Source organism: Megascapheus bottae, chromosome 4 (genome assembly GCF_031878675.1).
Source record: "Megascapheus bottae isolate mThoBot1 chromosome 4, mThoBot2.hap1, whole genome shotgun sequence".
In the NCBI taxonomy this organism is placed as follows: Eukaryota; Metazoa; Chordata; class Mammalia; order Rodentia; family Geomyidae; genus Megascapheus; species Megascapheus bottae.
Window position 1 is genome coordinate 13,032,154 of NC_143512.1, and position 23,824 is coordinate 13,055,977.

The window sequence follows — 23,824 nt, forward strand, 5'->3', positions numbered from 1 at the left end:
CTGTCCTTGGACACTTTTTGCTCAAGGCTAGTGCTCTGCCACTTAAGCCACAGCACCATTGCTGGCTTTTTCTGTTTATGTGGTACTGAGGAATCTAACCCATGGCCTCATGCATGCTAGGCAAAAACTCTACCACTAAGCCACATTCCCAGCTTCTTCATGAGCATTTTTGCTCAAGACTAGCTGCCATTTGAGTCACATCACCACTTCTGGCTTTTTCTGTGTATGATGTGGTACTGAAGAATTGAACCTAGAGCTTTGTGCATGCTAGGTGAGCAATCTATCACCACACTCCTGGCTCCTAATTTCATTTTACAGTCCCTACATATGCCAAGTCTTGGAGGTTTCCCTGTAGAATCATAGTAAAACCTCTTGCTCTTGAAATGGACAGCTAGGCATATTTATGATGATCCCATTTGAAATATTTTACTATTTTAGGTCCGAGACCAGGACTCAAACTCAGTATCTGATGATTTTGCTCATTGGCTAGCACTCGACCAACTGAGCCATGCCTCCAATCCATCATTTGGAGTTTTTTTTTTACTTTTATTTATTTATTTATTTTTTGCAAGTCTTGGGGATGGAACTCTGGGCCTAAGCACTGTCCTCGGGCTTTCTCAAGGCCAGAGCTCTACCACTTGAGCTACAGCACCACTTACAGCTTTTTCTATGTATGCAGTATTCCAAGAAATTGAAACCCGGTCTTTGTACATGCTAGGAAAGCACTCTATCACTAGGTCCAACTCCCAGCCCCCACTTAAGAGTTTTTAAAAGGCCAAGCTTAGGGAAGAGCCTAGATCCTGGCTTCTCACTCCCTTATATTTACTGCATGCAAATCATGGCTATATTTCACTACAAACTCATTTGTCAGAACTTTCTTTTAGATGGGAACGCCTAGGTTTTATCTGATCCCTCTTGAGAATCTGTCTTTCAGGAAGTACCACCTACATTCAATGTGCCCCTTAAAATCAGAGACACTGAAAAACTTAGGTAAAATCAGTTTCTTGGGTACTTAACCACTCTCCAAAACAGTGTCTTCTTCAACTCTAGGTTTCTTTTGTTGCTTGTGCCAGTCTTAGGGCTTGAACTCAGGGATCTTGCTTAGCTTTTTCCCCCTCAAGGCTGGCATTTTACCACTTGAACCACATTTATACTTCCCAGTTTTAAGCTTTATCAAAGCTTCTTCATTATTTTTATTTTTTTACCAGTCCTGGGGCTTGAACTCAGGGCCTGAGCACTATCCTTGGACGTTTCTCAAGGTTAGTGCTCTACCACTTGAGCCACAGCACTGGTTCCAGCTTTTTTCTATGTATGTGGTAATGAGGAATTGAACCAGGGTCTTCATGCATGCTAGGCAAGCACTCTACCACTAGGCCAAACTCCCGGCCCATTCTTTGTTATTTTTATCAGTTGGTGGTTCTCAAGTGTGAAACTTCTTCTGATCCTATTGTTTGCTTCAAAGAAAACAATGAAATAGTAAAGTTTCTTGAGATTCAAGCAGGGAAGCCTAGAATTGTAATCATGTGAACTTGAGATAAACTATATTGATGCATCCGTTTTTAGAATATAACCAATCATATGTTTAATATTGAAATATTTTGTATAGTGATTTTTGCCAAGAACCTTATAGAGCAAGTTCTTCCAAGTCTTTTCATATCCTTTCCATATCATGGAAGCGACAAAAATGATAAAAACGGATGGCTGAGAGTGTGACCTAGTGGTAGAGTGCTTGCGTAGCACGCACAAAGACCTGGGTTTGATTCCTTGATGCCACATTCACAGAAAAAGCTAGAAGTGGTGCTGTGACTCAAGTGGTAGAGCTCTAGCCTTGAGAAAGCCCAAGGATAGTGCTCAGGCCCTGAGTCCAAGCCCCAAGACTGGAAAAAGAAAAAAAAAAGATGAAATGGAAAAATCCACAAAGAAACATTCAAACTTCCACTTCCAAAAGCTGAGGGAAATATAGACCTGAGACCTCTGATTCAAGACTAGGTGGTTCTCTTTAGTCAGATGATCTCCTTTTCTAGGCAGTCCCAATGAAACGTTCCTGAAGGACCCCATACCATGCCATGTTTTTATGGGTAACTTCCATTCCACTCACTAGGAAAATTTTGAAAAGGATTTTTCAAAACACAGCTTCTGTTTTCTGCAGAGATTCTCTCTCATTTTTTGTCATAGACTTTTTAACAGTTTTTTTTCCCATGGGTCATAGGGCTTGAACTCTGGCCCTGGGTGCTGTCCCCAAGCTACTGCCCTACCCCTGGAGCCCCAGCCCTACTTCTCATTTTCTAGTGATTAGGTGGAAATAAGTCTCACAGCATTTAGTGCCTGGGCTGGCTTTGAACTGTGATCCTCACATCTCAGCCTCCTGAGTAGCTAGGATGACAAGAGTGAGCCATGGCACCTGGCTGTCATAGACACTTTTGTAAGCCTTTGACCCCAACCCAACTTCAAACTTACAACGACAGAAATCAAAGTCTTCCACAGAAAAGGAGTATGATTCGTGGGAGTTTTCTTTCAGTTAAATGTGATGACAAGAAGATAGACAGAAAAACTATAAAATATTCGCTCTCTCTCTCATATATATATATTTATATATATAGTATGTGTATATATATATATATATATATATGTATATTTGTTGTTGCTGTTGTTGGTCCTGAGCTTGAACTCTGGGCTTGGGTGCTGTCCCTAAGCTTCTTTTTGCCCAAGGCCTAGTACTCTACCACTGTGCCACTTCCAGTTATTTTTTTCCTTTAATTGTAGATATGAGTCTTGTGGACTTTCCTGCCTGGGCTGGCTTTGAACTGCAATCCATAGATCTCAGCTTTCTGAGTAACTAGGATTATAAGCATGTGCCACTAATGCCCAGCAAAAATAAAACAGAACACGGAGAGTTTTCAGTGTGAGAATACACTTAATGTTATGATAATTAATGATCACAAATAACAGGCAAGTGGAAGTATACTAGGCACTAAAAAGCGTTTCCCTGTATGAGAAAAAGGGTGGGGGGAAGCCCCTGCTCCCTTCCCCCAAAAGCACTGAAACAAAAGACTGAGCTGTTTATATAGTCACATGAAAAATAAACATCTTTATTTTTTGCCTACTTTATTTCATTTTTTCAAATAAAATTTAAATCTGTACAAAGTATACTGTTACAGTATATATTTTGTAAGAATCAATGCCTAAAAGAATCACAATACTTCAATAAGCAGTACAGCAGACCTCGCTAGTTTCAGCTTTGATATTGAACAAACTCAAGCCGGCTGATGCACAACACGTTTGCTTGGTTTCCACATGGTGAGTTCCCAGCACTGAGATGGGAGAACATGACAGCAAATATGGTTATATTACAGCCCAACACACTGCGCTTCTTCATATGATAACTGCACATAGATAATACAGAATACTCAAATTTACTTTTTAAATTACATTTGCTTACATTTTAGTTGGCAAAATTCAGCATTCTTAAATGGGGTCCCCAAACAGTGCAAATTAATAATATTCTACTGTATATTGGCACATCTCCAATAAGGATTAACTTGTAAACGCAAAGAATATCAACAACTTAGTTCTAAATTTTAACTAATATACATCTGGTCCATTAAACCAAAGTCATTTTGGAAAGATATTAAAGAACAATTCTATTTTTTGAACAGATATTTTTGACCATTCTTTAGAGAAGACAAAATTTTAAATTGTCATTAAAACATTTTACTATAAAAATTTTACAAACTTGATTAGAAATTTCAAGATTATGATTCACAGCAGACAAATACACACTTTTTATTCCAACAATATCTACTCTTAAGACTTTCAGACAGAGTACAACCATGTCAGCTGTGTTAACTGAAATTCTGAGCAATGTACTAAATTTGTAAGTGGTGCTGGGTCTAGCAAGTGTAAATACACAGTATATTTTGATGAAAAGAATTGTCTTCTTTATACTTTATATGTTTTCCCATAAGGAAACATTAATGTTTACATTCTTTAATAAAGTTAATCTTACATCAGAATATAACTTAATACTGTCAGCAACAGGGACCACACAGTAAATAAGAAGCACATTTAAAATAAGTCTGAATTCACATAGATTAACATTTGTTGGTTAATAAAATATTGACAGTATTACAATCTTACAATATTTACAGTAAGAAAAATCTAGAGTAATATATACCTTTCACAGCAGGATTCCTTTTTTTTAAAATTTCTTCCAGTTTGGGATTGTGTATACACAAAAAGCTCAAAATAAAGCAACTCTGCAATATAATCTTAAAATAATGGCTACTAGGGGATAATTCTATCACAACCATTGAAAATAATGGTGACTTCTCACGGAGTCTGTGGCATCTGAGAACCCAGTTAATTAACCAAAGTCTTGCTCAAACCAGCCTTAGTTACCCAGATTAAAGCTGCAGAACTCCGGCCTTCCCTAACTGCCCAACAGATTTTCTAATCATGCCATAAGAAAAGAGGGAAAACTTATTTCAGCTGATACCTCATGGCTGGAAGCCTTCGATAGTGTATTTCCCTAACTTATGGTAAAAGCGGGACCATTTCATCCTAAACATCACAAGAGTCTACTTTCCAACCACATTCTGACACCAAGCTCATTCAGTCTTGAACTCTTGTGCATGAGAAAAAGGCATAACATTGGCCCACATAATACACACCAGTATCTTAGAGACTTGAGACTGGGGCAAAGAAAGAGACTAGTGTAGTTTGCACGGAGAGCCACAGGAAAAATGGGAAGTGATGAACATTTCCAATTAGAATGACAAGAAGACCCACATCCCTAAACTGGAATTTGGCCAGGGCATCAGAGTTAGCACCCCCTCTCTGAGTACCACAAGCAATTAGGATGTGTGCTCTGGGCCTCCTGTAAGAGAAAGCATCTATAGTAAGTAACAGTGTGGGACATTAGTTCAGTGATGACTCCCAAGAAAGCAGATACAATTTTTGAATCTGGGGCTGTCTACAGCACCTGAGGTCAATCATCTGAGCTATGAACTGTCCCAACTCTGCTTACTTTATGCTATCTGATGGGCACAGAGCACCCAGGGATACAGCTGCTGGCTACTTTGGACTCTAGATCTCACAGGTAATCAACAGGTATCTGGGATTGAATTAGCAAACTGTACCATGGCTCCTTAAACAGACAGTCAGGTTTGAAATCATGTCAAGCATGAATCTTCACTGTCAGGTCAGAAATCTACGTGGGAGTCTTCCCACACATCAGCCAAGGTTAGTTGTACAGTTTTTCATGTTGCAAGTGATTACTTATTTCAGTTAGGCTGGATTGGCAAACCAGACTGATCTATTTTGTTTTGTTGTATTTTGATTCTTACATATGTGCTAACCCAAAGCTGTAGTTTTGGGTTAAATACACTGACAGAGAAAATTCAAACAAAAGTTTCAGAAAACTTCTGTGGCATTTTTTTTTTGGAAGTCAATGCAAGATTTAAAGGTATTTCTACCCAACAAAGCCTGTTTAAGTGTTTTATGTTACTTCCTTTTTGGTCCTATACAGAATGCTATGACTTCTATATAGGTCTGAATGCTGCTCCATGTAGATTATTCCTTCTGTATATCTAAAAATATATATACTTTTCAGTAGTTCAATACATGGTTAATCTTCCCACAGAGGAAGATTTTTGTAATCACATGTTGCGAAGTAGAAAAACATCTCCTTTCTAAGAAAGGAAATATACTTTTCTATTGTACACTTTTGAATAAGCCCAAAGGCATGCACCAAAAATCATTATTAAAACTAATACATGCACTAAAATGGTGTAGAGTTAGAGTTAAAGTGCTGCTTCTCAAATTTTGAATTTTGAATTTTTGACATTTTGTCAGTTGTTGACTCACAGATCTCCCCCCCTTCCAACCCACCCCATGGTATCAAGAGAGTAAAGTAAAAAGTATGCGTAAACCTCAAAACTATTCTTTACATGGGGAAGAAGAATGGATATATCAACTATCCTATTTATAAACTGGATTCCCAGTTTTAAATAAAATCAATATATTAACTGGTAAAAATTGTCAAAGCTAATACACCCAAATAAATGTTACTAGTAAATAATGTTCTTCATAGAGAATAATTTACTTTGGTTTAATGTACCTTCTTAAAAATAATGCTAGTGTCCCACCAAACTGATGTGTTCCAGCAAAGTTGTAAGGCAAATCTTTTTTTTTCCCTAGTGACATCTTGCTTCCCAACAGACAAAACTAAAATCTTTTGGTGAGGCAAGGGTTAAGATAATAGCTAACCCCTTGGCATCCTGAGCATTGGTTTATCAAATTCTACCCTGCTAGAAGTTGTCAGGCATCTTGATCCCTGCCTTGAACCAAAAATGGTTCCCATGTCTAGAGATGCCTTGACTCCTTAAATAGCTCTCAGAGCCTTTTTTCTTTTTCCTTCTGTCTGGATGTTACAATGTCTAACAAAGCTGGTTGCAATGCCACATTTTGCTAGTAGGGGCCACCATTGAATAATTTGAACCTGAAATATTTTAAGTGGATAGTTACTATTTTTTATCAACTATCTTTATTATAATTTTATCTAGAATTTTCTCAGAGCAGAGATCCTTAACTTGGGTTTCAAAAGATCTGTGATGCCCTGAGGTTGTATGCAAAATTATGTGTATGTGCATTTTTTTCTGGGGAGAGGGTCCATCACTTTTATCAGATTATTAAAGATATCCATAACCCTCAAGAAGGGCTACAGGGACTTAAGAAGAATACCCGTAATTCATTCAATACTAGGATTAGGAAATGGGGGCAAAAATGAAAAATGGCCTCAAAGAGGAGGAAGGGATGCTTATAGTTTCTTTTGTTCTCATTTAGGAAATAAGTGATTCAAACTAAAAAAAAAAAAGGATTAATTAAACTGGTTAAACTCCATTAAAAAGTAATCAAGCCACTTTTTCCCATTTTCCATATTGGTAAAATTAAGTCTTCTGTAAAAGATTCAGAGACAAATTCTTTTTTCTTAAGAGAATTAATTCATGGATCTAATGCTGAGCATCATCCACATCTTCCACTGAAAGATCCAACAGCATGAAACATAGGTAATTAATGATGTGGTTTTTGAGTAATGATGTGAGTTTCTGAGTAATCTAGAGACAAACCTACATTTTTTAACCATCATTTTCAAAATTGGTCCATATTTAGAGACTACCTGGCACAATTCTACCAGATAAACCTAAAATCTGGACAGTGGAAGTTAAACTTCCTACTCAAATTGAAAACAAAGCCACAAGTTCCACAACAGAATCCAGCCATAAACATTCACACCATGTCATAGAAAACATTCTTATTTCAAATATATCACAGAATTTCAACCAAATTTGCAAACATAAGAGATCCAGAATGACTAGCAAAACATGCTGAGAAGAGCATGTCAAGAATTAACACCCCTCCTCCATCCAGAAACACACTCAAGCATTCCAAAAATAAACTAAATCTGAAAAGCCTCTCACTTGTTGGTTTTAAGTATGAGGTGTGTAAAAAGCTATGGGCAAAGAAATACAAAATGAAATCAGTAACTGAAAAAAAAACAAACAATTTTAGCCTCAAACACATCTTTGTTCTATTGATGAAACTGTCATTTTTGCAATACTGACCACTTCATTGCATAATCTAAGACAAAAAGATATGTTCACAGGTACAATTTCTGTTCTCTTTGTAGAACGTATTAGTGAGGTTATAAGATAACTTCTAATTAAAATAAAGTCTCACATCCTTTGCTGTCCCCTCCCCTCAAAAGAAGTCAATTCTGAATTCCAAAAAGGAATAGTCATATAATTATTTCAATACTAGTTAAATCACATGAATTATGAGGAAGCTATATGAACGTTATGGAAAACTATGAAACAGGGAGCTACTACTTGCAACCCACTTCACTTCCAGCCTTGTAAGCATGTACCCAGTAAGATTCGGATCTCATTGACTGACTAAAAACAGACCAACACTCCAAAACCAGGCCACCGAAGGCCAGAAGTTGGAATTCAACATCACTATACATATCCTATCCTAAACTTCCATTTTATTTAAACAGTTTCATAAAGCTCACATTTACAAAAGATTTCACTGGCAAATAAGGGCTCTTATGAAAAATTTTATCAAAAGAAATTCTTCTATTATATAGCTAACATTAAGAAATATTTTCTTGGCCTTATAAAGTAGATTTACTTAATTGCATATAAGTTTTGCTTTGGGTGGGATATTGAAAACATAATTCTGCAAGAAATTAGAAAAGACTAGAAGCAAAAGTGAAAGTGACTAGTCTTAACTTTTAAAATATCAAGTGCAAAGATAATAGTGCAAACAATGAAAACTAGAAAATTTATAGGCAACTTTTTATAGTCTTTCCTGCTTTTGCACTTACATACAATGACACCTTTACAAACCCTAACAACTGTATGCAGCATGGAAATGGGCTATCATATCAACTGACTACACTCAAGCCTTTCAGAGACTTGTCTTACAGTTATTTAAATCATGGTTCTTGATGTAGTTTTGGAAATTCTCTTCTAAAGGGAAGGAATTTACTTCCTAAGGGAGGGGCTGTTTAAAAAGGCTCTTAAACAAGTGATACTATGTAACTATATTATACTTAAAATATGACACACAATAAGATATGAAAACTATACTGAGTGCTATCTCTAAAAAATAAGCCACATGAAAATAACGCTACTATTGTTAATGATTTTGACATTAAAAAGAATCACCTTCCAAGTACTAAATTCCTTTGGGCTATTGTAAAACAGATTTTACTTTATCGATGTACAGAGACTGACTAAAATGAAAACTTGAAGGTAAGTTTTCAAAAATCACTGGGTATAAACCCATAATAAATCTATCAGTGAAGACTCAAACCAAGGATATCTGAATTTGGTGCCTTTAAAAAGACATTAACAGCAATTCTTCATCTTAAATAATTTAAACACCCCTGGGATTATAGGAATAGAAAATAATACTGTCAAATCATCCTACAAAGAACCTAAGAACCCCAAACATAGATTAAATTATATAATTAAATTCTACCACTACTAAAATTTTGGGAATTCTATTATTTTAAAGTAGGAGACAAAGTGGAAAAACAAACAAAAACATCAGTTTAGAGAATAGGTTGTCTAATTTTAGAAATGTAGTATTTCTTGAGGACCCAAGACCATAATGTTAATTCACAGCTAGGGCTGCGAATGTTAAATAGAAAGATACCTAAAATTGCAATTTAGTGTTTTTACCTAGCATATTAAAAAAAATGATGTGGATCTAAGACTAAAGCTTCTGTAAATGAAAGGATATTTGAGAAAGGGGCTCTGGATTGAAAAATCAGATAATTTGATTTCAAGACTATTTTGAAAGTATATGTAAAGCACTTGAGAATATAAGTATTACTGATAAATTAAAATAATTGTAAAAAAGCTTAAAACATTTTTTTTCAAAATGGTAAGTACTTAGCATCCACTTGCCTTGCCCAGAAAAGCTAGGATTCCACAACTATACAACTTAAATTTAGCCCAGAAAATGAAACATTCCACAAGTCATCCTACACATGAAAACAGATTTGTACATTGCATCATTATCCTCAAAACTAGCTGTAGAACATCAGTTTTCTCTTAGCCAAAGGGGTCCTGTTTTCTCTGGCATTATTGAAAATTCCTTAGTTAAAATCAATTTCATTGTTCTGAGCAAACTATCCTTCAGACTTCATTTTAGTACTTCTACTACCTCCAATAAAATTTTCTCCCACTTTACTTTCAACCATTCCCTTAAATACCACTCACATTCCCATTCACAAATACATCAAACAGCTTTCCTCTTTCTGCTTTCAAAATTCCAAGCCACTAAGCCTCAGTTCCCAGTAACTTACCTAAACACATACTTCTTACACTCTTCAATTCACAAATTTCCTAACAAAAATTAATTTTAGGTGCTCTTTAAACTGCTATCTGAAGACTATTGAGAAAATAAGCGTCAGAAAATACTGCCCAATTACCTCATAATACAGAAATCTCTCTGGATCATCAGTTAGCTATGTTTTAAGGTAGAAGTCAGCAATTTCTTTACTTCTTTCTGAAGGGAGTAAGCTTGAGCGCAGGCCTATGGCAAGAAGAATAAAGAAAAAAAGAGACAAGGAAAAAAGGATGGGAGACAAGATGTCAGATGTATTCATTAAAGAGGTAGATCAAGAACTACCAACTAATGTGCTGGAAACTGCCAACCTATTCCAGCTGAATAAGAGTTGAGCAGAACTATAATGAGTATAATAAATTACCTGAAAGTCATCATTGTTGGAGCTAATCAAGGTGAGTAGGCACTACCTGTTCCATAACTGCCATTTCACAAGGTCATCTTTTCTTAAATCCTCCTACATACCTTCTGTGTTAAGTCATCTTAAACCAAAACACATACTAACAAGAGTATTTCTGTGTTTTTCACAACTGGAGAATATAAGGACGTGGCTCCTAAATTTGGAGGCCTCCTGAATTATTAAAAGTAGACTCCAAATTAAAAAATTGAATCCTTTACCTTAAAATTTTCCCCAGAAGATGTTATAAAACTCTGTTTAAATTACTAGTAATCATCAAAGTATATATTCATGGAAACACAAAAATCTTGTGCCCAAGATATGTAAAATATAAGAAGCAACTTATTTTTTTCTGAGGCTCACCACCATATATGTTTCTATCTTATCAACAAGACAATTTTCCATAAGAGCAAAGTGGGGGGGGGGGATAAAAACCAACATTAAGGTGGAGGGAGGAACCAAGTAGACGGAAAGGAAGGGAAAAAGAATAAAATAGCAAATGCCAAATGTATTATGGAAACAAAACAAAAATGAACAGCTACCAGACTGTTAAGGAAAATATTTCAAACAAGTGACCTTTACCCTATTAAACAGGTTTCCTAAAGACAAATTGTCTACACCAGTTAGCATCAAATTTGGTGGTCAGTTTGGCAGATGAAAGATAGAAAATTATTGGCTTAGAGCCAATCATATTTTTCACATTTCATCTGGTTGTTCTTACATGTTGAAATTCTAGTTTAGATTATCTTCACTTAACCCATGATACTTAAATGTCTGTTACAAAAAAGAGCCAAAATGGCCTAGGCCTTAAACGTAGGTTTGATTTTAGAATCAAACAGCTCTATAAATTTTAAAGTCAGCCTTTCTTAAAAATACACTGCAACTCTGCAAACTCTAATTAATGCTGTTGAGTGAAAACAGTAATTTTTAATAGTAATGATCACTTTAGTTTTATAGTGTACTTAATTATAAATGGTCTAAATTTGGTTAACAAGCACTGAAGAGAAGAAAATATATGTGACTCAAAGATTGACAAAAATTTTAAAGGCAGTTTTACAAAATTAGTGTATTTACTTGCTTAATCAAATCTAAATGTTTTCTATTTCATTCCCAAAAAGAAATACAATACAATATCCATAATTCTAAATTCTTGATATTCAAATTTAGGGATAATCAACTATAAATATTGTTATTACCAACTGTTTTCTAAATCTAATTTGTTAAAGTTGCTCTTATTTTAGTATTTTTTTCACATAGTAAGTGAAATGTCATTCTAATACTCAAAGACTTTGACAAAGGAAGAAAGTCATTAGATTTGTTATCTCTCAATGGGGAATAAAACCTTAGGTTCACCTTTTAAAGAAGAGCTATAGAAGCTACAAGACCAACAATTTCAGAAAAACTCATTCTAAAATCATGTGGAAATGTTTGTAGGGGGTGTTAACATGAAGAAAATGAGTGGGGAAATTGTAGAGAAGAGGGTGAGCTACACACAAAAGTATAAAGTCATGCCCATGGTGGGGTTACCATGGTTGGCAGAAAACCAAACGGCATAATTAAAAAATGTGTTGTGGCGATGTGTCAGCATTTGTGCCAGAACACAAAACATTAAAGCACAGAAACAAAAATGAGTAACTTCTCCAAACACCACGAAACAAGGAAGAAAAAAAACCTTGGCATAGCATTTTTTAAATACCCTAAATCTGACTTAAAAGATTAGAGAAAGTGCCTGAGCCATTATACCCACCCATATTCTCATCAGCAACAGATTTATCAATTTTTCCCTCCCTTCCAACCCAAATTTATTAGTTTTCCTAAAGAAAAACAACATCATTCCTACATTAATAACAAGAAATGAAAACAGTGAGTACAACTGATATAGATCCATTGACTTTTATTACAAATGTACTTGATCACTTGGCTTCAAAAAATTTTAAATCAATACCCTATTTTCTATATGCCAGTACAAAGCAAACTGTTTTACAAATTAAATCCTAAAATTTGACAAAAATATTAAAATTTGATGAAAAACAATTATAAAAATCCTTAATCTCTCTTCAAAAAGGGAGGCAGTCTTCCCAGGTCTATCATACAGTATTAATAATATTCACCATTTTTAGAATAGGTAGCTAGGTTATATTTTGTTAGCATAAAACTCTTAAACTAATATATTTTGTTTATGCTCCAGTTACGTTTGTGAATGTCATCTGATTGTAATATAATGAACTATTTTTAATTTAATTCTAATTTACATTTAATAATTTGCATAGTTTGAAAGGGATAAAGGTTATTCTACAACTAATTATCATAGGCTATTACAGTGCTATTTTTCAAGGCAATAAGTACTTGCTCCCAAATGAAATAATGTCTTCTTTAGGCAGGGGCTAAAATTATTAGCAGCTTTCTCCATTACCTGAAATATCAGACTATCCATTGGTAGATACGAAGGCCTAAAAAAATAACAAAAACAATATCCATACTGAGTCAAATTTTAACCCCTGCATGGGACCACTAGAAAGTGAGACTTTCCAAGTTTTAAAATTTCTCTCTTGGTTTTGGTTTTTTACTTTCCATGGCTTTTGTGAAGCTGGAAAACAGCTTGTCATTTCTGACTAGCATTGTCTCTCCTTCCCCCCACCCCCACCCCGAATTTGGCAAATATTCATGTACCTCCAATCTGTATCTAGTAGAGGAAAAGCCAGCATGGCTTTCTTTATGAACTTCCTTTGTTGTCAAAGGCATATATGATGATATCTACAGTTCTGGTTAGTTAACTTTAGCTCCCTCTGTGGCTGGATGACTGCTGCTTCTAACATCAGAATGATAAATAGGAGGCACAAATAATAATAATAAAAAAAGACTCAGTGATTTAAAAGGAACACACACACACACACACACACACACACACACACACACACACACGCCAGCATTTCAAATCTGGTGGCTGATCTCTGGATTAATTACTTGACAGTGTCTCTCATTTTAAAAATATCAATATTGTAATGCATTTCAAGTTTTCCTTTTTACTTAGGCAAATAACATAGTTTAACCAAGCTTTTAGACTTTAACTGTAATACAGAGCAGATCATTAAAAATAAGGCATTGTCAAGAATTAAATTTGTTTGCTTATTTTTGGCACATTTGATCATACTGTCTTCTATGAATAACACATATGGTCAAATATACCTTTTTTTTTCAGCACAAACAGGGTTTACCAACTAGTAAATAAAAATAAGGAGAAACTAACATAAAACACTGAGATATAGAACCTTGGTAAAGTACCGAGCACCTGGGAGGGGAAAGGTAGTGGAAGGATGAAATAGGAGAGGGGACAGGGGAAGGCTGGGTGAATGGGGAGGTAAAATGAGATGCTTTAAAAAAAAAAAAAAGAGCATCTTTACAGTCACTCAGTTTTTTTCTATGATCACTTCTTAGTCTTAAAGATCTGCATGTGGACTTCTTTTAAAACCCACTGACCATAAATCAATGGTTTTGAAATCCTAGTAAGATTGTGTTCAACTGTAATAGTGTAAAGACAAATGCACAATACATGTGCTTCTTGATCTGGTAGGATTCCAAGCAGAATCTGAAGTCTATAGGTAAGATAGGCTTCACTTTAGGTAACTGACCCTAAAGAAAACCTCTTGAAAGAACTCACATCTCAAAGAAAGGACACTTTGCCTAAGTTTGCTGTGTTTTTGTTGACTTGCACTACTTATTGCTGGCTATTATGAAACACTGATCTAAGAGTACTCCAACAACCTGTAGTACAAGGCTTAACTTTAAGCTATAGTAAACAAGAGACAAAAATCAAAGCAATTCTCTTTCCTAATTAGCAACAGCACAGAGAATGCAATCTTTTCCATATCACAGTTAAAGTACAGTGAACAAAACAGCTCAACAAACCTTAAGACAAAAAAGTGCAGGTTATTAATGTATACATGCAATTGATAAGCATTCCAAATGTCACATTATGCACTGTAAAAGCTCAACTTTACTATATGGAAATAAGCAAAAACGCACCTTTGGGGAGAGGGGGAAAGCAATTTAATCATTTCCAGTGATTTTGTAAGTAAAGAAACTCCTAACTATTGTACGGTCACCTCATATTTAACATTGAATGAAGATTAAAAGCAATGGGAAAATGCACAGTACAATGAAAATAGCTTGTTATCCAACACATACAGTAGATCTCAAAAACAAAAACAACATACTCAACCAGGGAGCTTAAAAATATCAAATCAAAACCCAAAGAACCAGCAAAAAAAAAAAATCCTTCAAAAAGACAACTGTTTCACCTTCCTAGGCCAATGCTTTATAATGTGAGAAGCAATCATACCTTCCCACTCTACAGGTGTTTCTTCTACATACAGCAGTTAGATCTATCATGGCTGGATTTGCCAAGAAACAACTCCATCCCCAGAACTCTCTGTCAGACAAGATCCAAGATCCTTTTTTTTCCTTTTTCTGTTTTTTTTTTTTTTTACCAAAATACTTTCTACAGAATTCCAAACCAAAATGTACTGTTTAAGGCATCTTTTTTTTATAACATTTTCTCTTCACTCAAAGATGATAGTCATGCAGCAGTTTAATGATAAAAATATATTAATATTTTACTATACAGCAGCAAGAAGTTAGTTGTCAATTAAAAGCACACAAACATCTTTAAATGATAACCTGTAAAAGACTATCGTTACAAACAATTTCAGTTTGGAGGACACCAGCTTAGTAAAGTGCTCTCCTAAGCTTGCATTTTTATACCCTAACACTTTGAATATATGAGTTATAGAACATACTTTTGATAGAAGGCTTGTACACCTGGGAACACAAATACACTTAGCATATAATGTAGCCAGTAATAACTAGCACCACAGCTACATGGAAATCCTTTACAAACACCAACTTGGCTTTCACTTTTAAAATGAAACTCAGAATCCATGGCTCAGTAGGATAACTATAATTGTGTTACTTTGTTTTTTAACAGGTCTACATAAGTTAATAGCACTGGCAAAAATCAAAAGATAGCTTCAGACCTCTTACAAGGTTAGGAGACAGTGCTAGTGACCACAAATAGACTCACTACCTGATGTCCAAATACAGGTTCACTGGAAATTGCTGCACGTTAGTTTTTAAAATCTTTCTACACATAATAAAAAAAATATATTATGAACGATACAAGTACATCTCATATACACAATAATAACAAAACACCTACTCAAAGCAAACAGATGCAGAAAAATATGGGAGATTTCTTTTTTCTTTCTCTTTTTCCTTTTACTATTTGAATAACTTTGGTTCCAACCATAAAAATCACAACTTAGCAAATTTCATTTAAATGCCTTTTTTAATAATTTCTTCATGTTCACAGAAGTTTCACTGACCATTTTTATGTGTAAGGTCCAGATGCAATGCATATTGTATAAAAGAGAGCACTTATTGTTTACCTTGCATGAATTAAACCTACGTACCTTTAACTCTACAAACTTCTGCATAACATTTAGACAAAGCTCAGACACACAGCATGCCTAGCCCTCATATATATATACACATCTCTAATCACAGGTATATAGGGTGTCAAATATACTATAATAACCTCCATGTAAGGTTTGAAATTTGGTAACAAAATGAGAAAAACTAAAAATATTATTTACGTGTTCTAAAATATCTCTTCTTTGTGCTAAAGTCAAATGTTAGCTCAACATGAAAAGGACTTTTATATAATTCAGCAATATTATAATCTTGACCATTTTGCAAACACTTTTAATAATAATAGCTTAAATGTGTACAAAAGTTCTTGGTTAATTAGGGAAATAAACACTCAGTTCTTTATATTTTTAATCAAGTAGGAAACACAGTTCATATAATGTTATTACTTTTTGTATTTTTTTTGTTTTTTGTTTTTAGCAGCTGCTTACTGTTTTATATGGTGGATAAAGTGGACAACATCCAGCGATGGGTGGCAAGTCAAGAAGAGAAACTGTCAGTTGGTGGAGGTTCTGTGGGTGGTGCTCCCTTGTAGTTATGAGTTTTTTTGTGTGGGTTTTTTTTTTTAGCTTTTTAACTTTTTATTTTCTCTTTCTTTACAGTATATTTTTCTCTGTGTGGCTGTGTGTATATGTGTGTGTGTGTTTGTGTGTATGTGTGTGTGCGCGTGCGTGCGTGTTTTTTCCATTCAGTTTGATCAATCTTCTTCCCCTTCTTCCTCACCCTGCAGTAGCAGGGTGGCAGCGGTGGTCTCCTCCTGCTGCTGCTGCTGCTGCTGGTGGAGCTGCTCACAGGCAGCCCGCTTCTCCCTCTGCTTCTCTTGAATCTTCTTCATCTCCTCCGAGTACTTGCAGAAGGTGTGTCCGAATTTGGCCCACACCTTGTAGGGCACGGTGATGGAGTTGCGGTAGGTGGGCTTCACCTCACTCACTCGCATAAACACGCCGTACTTGTTGGAGCCCACATCGAAGAAAAAGCGCTTGTTGTCCACAGTCAAGGAGGTGCCCTCGGGCAGCTCGGCCGGCTCCTCCTCCACTCCGTAGTCGTCGATGAGCTTGGCCAGAGCGTCACGGAATTCGATGAGCCCCTGCGCGGGCAGCGCGATGGTCTGGCCCTGTGTGGAGCCCAGGCCGGGCCCCCGGTTGACCGTCTGGCGGATGCGCAGGAAGCGGCCGCGCTGGTTCTCCTTGAGATCCATGTAGTACTTGCGGTTCTCGCGCACCAGGAACTCGCTCTTGAGCGCCCGGCGAGGCTCGTCCTGTGCCTGGGCCAGGTCCGGCGGCTGGCTGGGGCCCAGCTGCGCGTAGTGCTCGATGAAGTCGCCCAGGTAGTCACGGAACTCCACGGCCACTGACATGGAGAGAGTGAGGCGGCTCTTGTTGCCGCCCGCGCCCACCTCAGCGATCTTCAGGAAGCGGCCCTTGGCGTTCTGCTTCACGTCCAGGTAGAAACGCTTGTTCTGGATGTCCACCCGCTTGGAGGCCAGCTCCTGCGTCTCGTGCTGCAGCCCCCCCGGGGCCCCGCCGCCACCGCCGCTACTGCCGCCGCCCCCGCCGCCACCACCGCCCCCGCCGGAGCCTGAGCCCGAGCCTGGGTGCCCCAGGGAGCCGCCCGAGCCCAGCGCCGCACCACCCTGCTCGCTGCCGCTGTCTCGGTCCGCCATGATGCTGCGCTCCGCCGCGCCGCCGCCGCCGCCGCCTGCCGCTCCGCCCGCCGCCTCAGTCGCCTCAGCCGCCGCCGCTTTTCCCTCCCCGGCTCCGCCTGCTGCTGCTGCTGCCGCTGCCGCCGCCACCGCCGCCGCCGCCGCAACCCCCACAGCCAGTCAGCCACTCTCGCGAGATCTGCGGGAGAGACGAGACAGACGAGACCCGGTAACAGGGCACTGACTCCCCAGTACAGTAGCTGGGCGCCCTACTGTACGCGCCCACCCGCCCGCCGGCACGTGACCCGCGCCCCCTCCCCAAGCCAGTCCCCTCACCCCACCAGTCCCCACCCGCCAGGCGGCGCCCACCCACCAGCCCTCACCCTACACCCCTCGCTAGAGGGAGGAGGGAGCAGGACGCGCCGCGTCGCTGCTCTGCTCTGCCACCGCAGCTACTGCCACCACCACCACCCTGGCTGTCGCTGTTGGCCAAACCCTTGGCGGCCTTAGCCTGGGGAGTCTGGGGACGAGGGTGGGAAGGCGTCTGCCACACTAAGCGCCAGAGACGGCCTCGGCCCCCGCGTTCTGGAGACCTTGGGGAGCATGGGGGAGGGGCGTGCGCAGCCCAGCACAGTCCACTGCAGAGGGGACACCAAGTCACAGCCACCCCCTCCCTCCCGAGCCTCAACCAGACCCAGACCCAAATCCAGACAGGCCCTCCCGCCACCAGGCTGGCTCGTCTCTTACCGCAGAACCCTGGCTGCTAAGGCAAGCGAGGAAAAAGAGGTGGTGCGGCGGTAACCCTTAGCTGCAGAGGGGGCTGCTGAGGATGAGGACGGGGCGCCGGCAGCAGTGGCGCGGAGCAGCAGACACCTAGTCCGTCCCTCCCCTCTCCCTCCACTCCCCTCCCGCGCCAGGCAGCCGCTCTGGCCTCAGATGATCCCGCTCCCCCCTCCCCCCAACCGCAGCCCCGCACAGTCGGGCGGGCGGGCGCACTCACCGGCGGGAGGGGGGGAGAAGCAAAGAGGAGGACAGTAGCCGCACCAAGACCGGGGCGCCTGCAATGATTATTCTCGTAATCTCTTCCCTTATTCCCAAATAGCAACCAAAAAGAACCCCACATTCACCCCCAAACCTGCAACCAGCCCCTCTTGGGACCATAACTGCCTTCCTACCTCCCCCTCCTTCTGAGATTTGGGGGAGAGGGGTACCCTACTCTTGGCTGAGCCCAACCTGGGTTGAAGGCCAGCTCTGCGGATGAACCAGGCCCTCCTGAACATTCAGACCCCAACCCACTCATTCCTCTCTGGAAGGACCCAGAATGGAAGAGAAAATCATGCAGGCTTTCGGAAATTCATGAGCTAAAAATGTCAGGAATTTCCTGGGATACGCAGTTCCTCACTGGATTCATTAAAACAGGTTCACTCGACTCTTACTCTTCCTCCCCGAGCCTCTTAAGTGTCAAAGACAGCACCCATACCCAAAAGGTAAAACACTAAATGATCGCTAGGTTTTGTTCCCGACAACTAGTTATCCACCATTAATTAACCAAAGAGTCTTTGGATAGTGACAGCTAAAGGGGAATATTTTCTGGTTATAGTAAAGAAGAGGCTCGGGAATATATATCATATATATTCATATTCTTCCTAGAACAATCCATTAACCAGGGCCTATTTTCCAACTCCTAGATAGTTAGTGAATATTTCCTTACTGCAGTTACCTACAGCCGGCAGCTATGGCAAAGCTAAGGCCTATTTCCGGGGGACCCTGGCTATTCCTATAACCTGCAGAGGTCAGGATACAGCCTTACTTCTGGCCATTTCAACATTGAGTGCTGCCTTCATCCTAAGAGTGACTCCCATTAAACTTCTCTTCTTTCCCTCCCAAATGGAAAGAGCCTTACCTACCTCTCCATCTCTTAGCTCCAGAAACAAATACATGGTTGCCCCCCAAGGAGCACAGTCAAGAAGCTGGGAAGTCTAGAGGGATGTGCCTTATGGATGCCTGAGTTCTCAAAGCCCCTTAATAAATCATTTTACTTTTTGGACAAATGTGTCTGGTAGGCATTCGTAGCTTCCCTATTTTCTTGGCAAACATCTTATTCTACTCAGCATTAGCTACTTTAGCTCCAGGCTGAATTACTACTAAGAGGAAAAAATACTGCAGAGAATCCTGGCTACCAAAGAGCAACCTGCTGGAAGATCCTGTGAAATAGCCTCAGAAACAGGTGCCTGTGCCCAGTAGTCTCTGAAATAGCTCTTTGAAGGGGAGGTGCACTATGAGAAAAAGAAACCCAAGCTCTGGGCCCCACAAAGAACTTCTCTTTAAATTGGGGGCAACTCCAGCTCTGCATTGAGCACCTTGGGTGCTGTTTTCCAGGGCTCCCTTCCTCATCTCCACATCTACTGGAACAGGACCCCAAACTTAAGGACCCAAACTTTTGGACCCCCGGGAGGATGGGGGAATGTACAAAGTAGCAGTGTCTCCTTCAGGCACATGCCACAATCAGAACCCTGGATAGACCCCAGCCATTCTAGAAATAAAAAGGCTGAGTAGCAGCACATCTGCATAGAGTAGAGTGGGTCCCGCTGGTAAACTGAAGCTAAGATCTGATGAAGTCCAATCTAGAAAGGATTTTGCTCTTCCTCAAGGTTTTATCTGGCAATGAACCAAAACCCTGCCACATAATCAGCACAGTGTAGCAAAAAGGCCAAGGGGATTTTTGATGAGAGGGTTCCCCACCTCTGGTCCCTGGTCACTTTCCAGATGATGAAGGCAGCAGGGAGAGAAGCCTAGGGCTCCAAACTACCTGCCTTTCTGGTGGTCTGGCTTCAACAGTCTAAATTTCTTGCCCTCTGACAAACATTTATGTCCAGGGGCTTGGAAGCAGTTTTATAGTACCCTGAGGAGGTGGGGAGAGGACTTTCTATAATCAGGAATTGATTACATAGTTCCCCAGCGCAGAGGCAATTGAAGTTAAATATCATTTGCACAGTTGATATGGAAATTTTAAGCAAAAATGGGCAAATGGCTAATACCTGGAACTCTTTAGGTAAATATTCTAGTTGTTACATAGGTACTTTCTGTCCGTATATTCCATCTTCTCTTTTATATAAGCATCTAAAAAATAAGGCTAATCATCTCCTTTCCAGAACAATGCAAAAATAGTTAGCATGTTTTTTGGTTTTTGTTTTTTTTTTTTTTACTACGGAACAAGAGATGGTAATTCAGCATAAACCAGTTAGTGTGGAATTTTTGTCAGGTTCCTAAGAGGTGCTTTCCTTATGCTATATAGTTTTAGAGTATACTCTGGGAGGAATGAATATTAACTTGAAGAAAAGTCTTAACACTAAAAGTTTAGAATCTTAAATAGATTTCAAAGTTATAGTTGCATCCTAACACTGAAAATCCAGAAGAAAATGCGTATTTAAAAAGGATTTAGCTTTTTGTAAATCATCTAAACAGTATACTAACCTTATCAGTGAAAAAGCTATAGGTAAGCTGTTTGTATTTGATACTTTAAGACAAATAGTTCCAAAACTAAATTTACAATTTCATTACAATGTAGGAAAGTAAAGGAGGAAACGAAATCTGCATGAATATATCCATGTTAATGAAAACGCACAAAAATGTTCTTTTGCTCAAAATGTACTTACTTATAAATGTGACAATGATGTCTGGGTTTGCTGAGCTCTTTTATGAACGCTATGCACATATTTTGATGAGAGTAGAGTTCATTTATTTTCCATTCTATGTATTTAACAAATGCTTACCCATTAAAAAAAATCACACAAAGAAACAGATATTAGGTAGAAGAAAAAAATTCCTCAATTTTCATCAGCCTAAATTCTGGATGATTCAGAAACAATATAATTCTACTTTGCTTTTTTAAAGTAAAAATCAATACACATTTATAAAACAAATCTGGAAAGAGCACATCTCAAAAACAATGTTGATTAATATTTGACAAATGCAGAAATTTCCAAAATAAAAGAAAATGTTAGAACTTGTATCCCAAGAGCTACTTGGGTTAAAACAATCATCTTCAATACCTAAATCATTAAAACTAACCAGGATGTTCTACAAATGTTAAAAATGGAAGAATTAGCCATTTTCCCCTCTTTCATGCTTATCTCCAAGAAACTCAAGTAAATCTTAACGTTTAACACAACATCAACAATAGCACCTCACAGTACCAGCATTTCATCAATAATTTTTTTTAAAAAACATGTCTCTTTTTACAGCTCACCTATTCTTGAAAACTATGCTTCCTCAATGCTATATTAATGTTTAATGATTAGAGATATGAATTAAACACGTAAAATCCGAAGAGAACAATTCATTCGATAGAATTTTGAGTTTACCAAAGGTTTTGTTTAAACATTTAAGTAAATTTAGCACACATTCTAAAATCCACAAAAGATTCAGCGCTCCCAACATTTCATATACTCCCAAAGGTCCAAACAACCAACTCAAATGTCAAAAACGCTCTACCAGGGAAATTTAAATGGTTTTACTAATATTGTACTCAAAGGAATGAAAACAGCAACTCTCTCCACACTCTAATCAACACTCTAATTTTCAAAGCCACAATGCGCTTGGGCGGGGGCGGAGAGGGTCTTGAAGTAACCCACAAATTTCCTTACCCTTCTGACAGTTTACCAAAAGATGTTAAACCAAATCCAACCGTATCTAGCTGTTGTAAGACTCTGGGACCTCCCTTCCAAGGACACGGGACACTAGCACAGATACCGAGGGGGAAAAGCTGTCCAAAAGCTCCGGGCCCGACGGGAACGCGAAGGGCCCAGAACAGAACACAGCAAAATCATCCACTGTCCCGCCGAGACGAGGGAATTGAAGATGGCATTTGTTCAGGGCTTCATAGCTACGAACCAAAGTAAGTTACCTAGCCAGCGTGTCCGGGCCTCTAGCTACCAAAGTTCAGGTTTATGGCCAATAAATCTGTGGGGTTCCTTGCCCTACAAACACCACAGCCCACCTCTGGGCCCACCGTCCTTCAGTAGGGAGACTCCATAGCTTCACATCCGTTTTCTGGTTATTTTTATTTTCATTTTTGCCCCCAGACAAAGGCCGAGGAGGCTGCAGAACTGACCTAGCCCGGTGGGGCAGTAAAACTGCCTTGTTCGCGCCACCCATCCTTGGGCCTGGCTTACATCTGCGATGTCAGCTCGGATTTTTATATTTTGCTTTTTTTTTTTTTTTAAAGCAGCGCATCCTGGGCGGGGGGAGGGGGTAATGCGATTTGCGATCTGGGGTGGGGGGGTGTTTCACCGGGGCGGCGGGGGGGGGGGAGATACGGCGTAGTCTATAAAACCTTCCTCTCCCCTCCTTTCAGGGCTGCCTTCTGAAGGGAGTGTCGGCCACGTCTAGCGCACAGTTCCAGGCCCCGCGGCGAAGGTGGTCGGGGGGGAAATGGGGGATCAGGGATTCGAGACGGCGGGGGGAGGTATTTTGTCCTTTTCAAGGGGTGGCAGGGGGTTCATCCCTACGGTACCGCCAGCGAGCAGCGCGGCAAAGGGGGGGGGTGGTGGAAGGCGTTGCTGCACCGCCTGGGTCCTCCAGAGGGAGGGTGCGGGGATGTCTGCAATGGTACCACGATTATTCTCGAGCTGAGAGGGCAATTAGAGGGGACAGGATGAGTGGCACCACGAGCTGTGGCGGTGGCAGCAAGGAAGGTCGCGAGGGGCTTACCCGGGCCGGGCGGGCGGGCGCTGTCCTGCCGCAGGTGAGGGAGGGCGCAGGCTGGAGGGAGGGAGGGCGCGCGCGAGGCTGGCGCGAGGCGGGGGGGGGGGGGGCGGAGGACCGGGGGGGGGGGGGAGGGCGCGCGCGCGCACACCTGTCCTGGACAGCGGCGCGAGCAGAGCTGCGCCTCACTTCGGCTCGGCTGGCTGAGCGGGGAGGGGGGCGGGCTGGCTGGCGGGGGCGGGGCGCCCAGGGGAGGAGGAGGAGGCGGCGGCTCGGACGGCTGGCTCGGCTCTCGCTCCTTCTCCCTCCCGCGGTCAAGCCCGGCTCACGCCCTGCTTCTCCCGCGCACTCACAGCCCCCTTCGGCTCTCCCTCCTCCTCCTCCTCCTCCTCCTTCCCCAGCGGGAACCGCTCGCCACCGCCGCAGACGGCGAGTCGTGGCAGCCAGACGTCGGCGCGTAACCCGGCGCTCCGTGCGTGACTCCCGGCGACGTCAGCGCGCGCCCCGCGCTCCGCGCTCCGCGCTCCCCACCCCCTCCGTGGCTCGCGCCCTCGGCTCTCGCGTCTCGGCGTTTCGGTTGTGGCCGCGGCGGCCGCCGAGCGCGCTCCCTCCCCTCCGCGTCGCGCGCAGGAGCGCGCCCTCTCTGCCGTTGGCGCGTCAACATCCCGTCGCCCGGG

General features: G+C 40.6%; 3 protein-coding genes across 3 annotated transcripts; all 3 read right to left on the reverse strand.

The window, feature by feature from the left end:
• Positions 1–3,088: 3,088 nt before the first annotated feature.
• On the reverse strand, positions 3,089–14,245 carry Igip (IgA inducing protein). The gene has a single exon (XM_090331404.1). The coding sequence runs from the start codon at positions 3,389–3,391 to the stop codon at positions 3,233–3,235; it is 159 nt and encodes a 52-aa protein (XP_090187530.1). The 5' UTR covers positions 3,392–14,245; the 3' UTR covers positions 3,089–3,232.
• A 2,188-nt stretch (positions 14,246–16,433) lies between these two features.
• Pura (purine rich element binding protein A) lies at positions 16,434–17,491 on the reverse strand. Its single transcript, XM_090331403.1, has one exon. It carries the CDS (start codon positions 17,460–17,462, stop codon positions 16,497–16,499), a length of 966 nt encoding a protein of 321 aa, XP_090187529.1. The 5' UTR covers positions 17,463–17,491; the 3' UTR covers positions 16,434–16,496.
• Positions 17,492–17,526: 35 nt separating this feature from the next.
• LOC150064038 (uncharacterized) lies at positions 17,527–23,811 on the reverse strand. Its single transcript, XM_090332204.1, has 3 exons — positions 23,710–23,811; positions 23,154–23,627; positions 17,527–17,640 (listed from the first exon to the last, which is right to left on the reverse strand). The coding sequence occupies exons 1-3, from the start codon at positions 23,809–23,811 to the stop codon at positions 17,527–17,529; spliced, it is 690 nt and encodes a 229-aa protein (XP_090188330.1).
• Between the last annotated feature and the right edge of the window lie 13 nt (positions 23,812–23,824).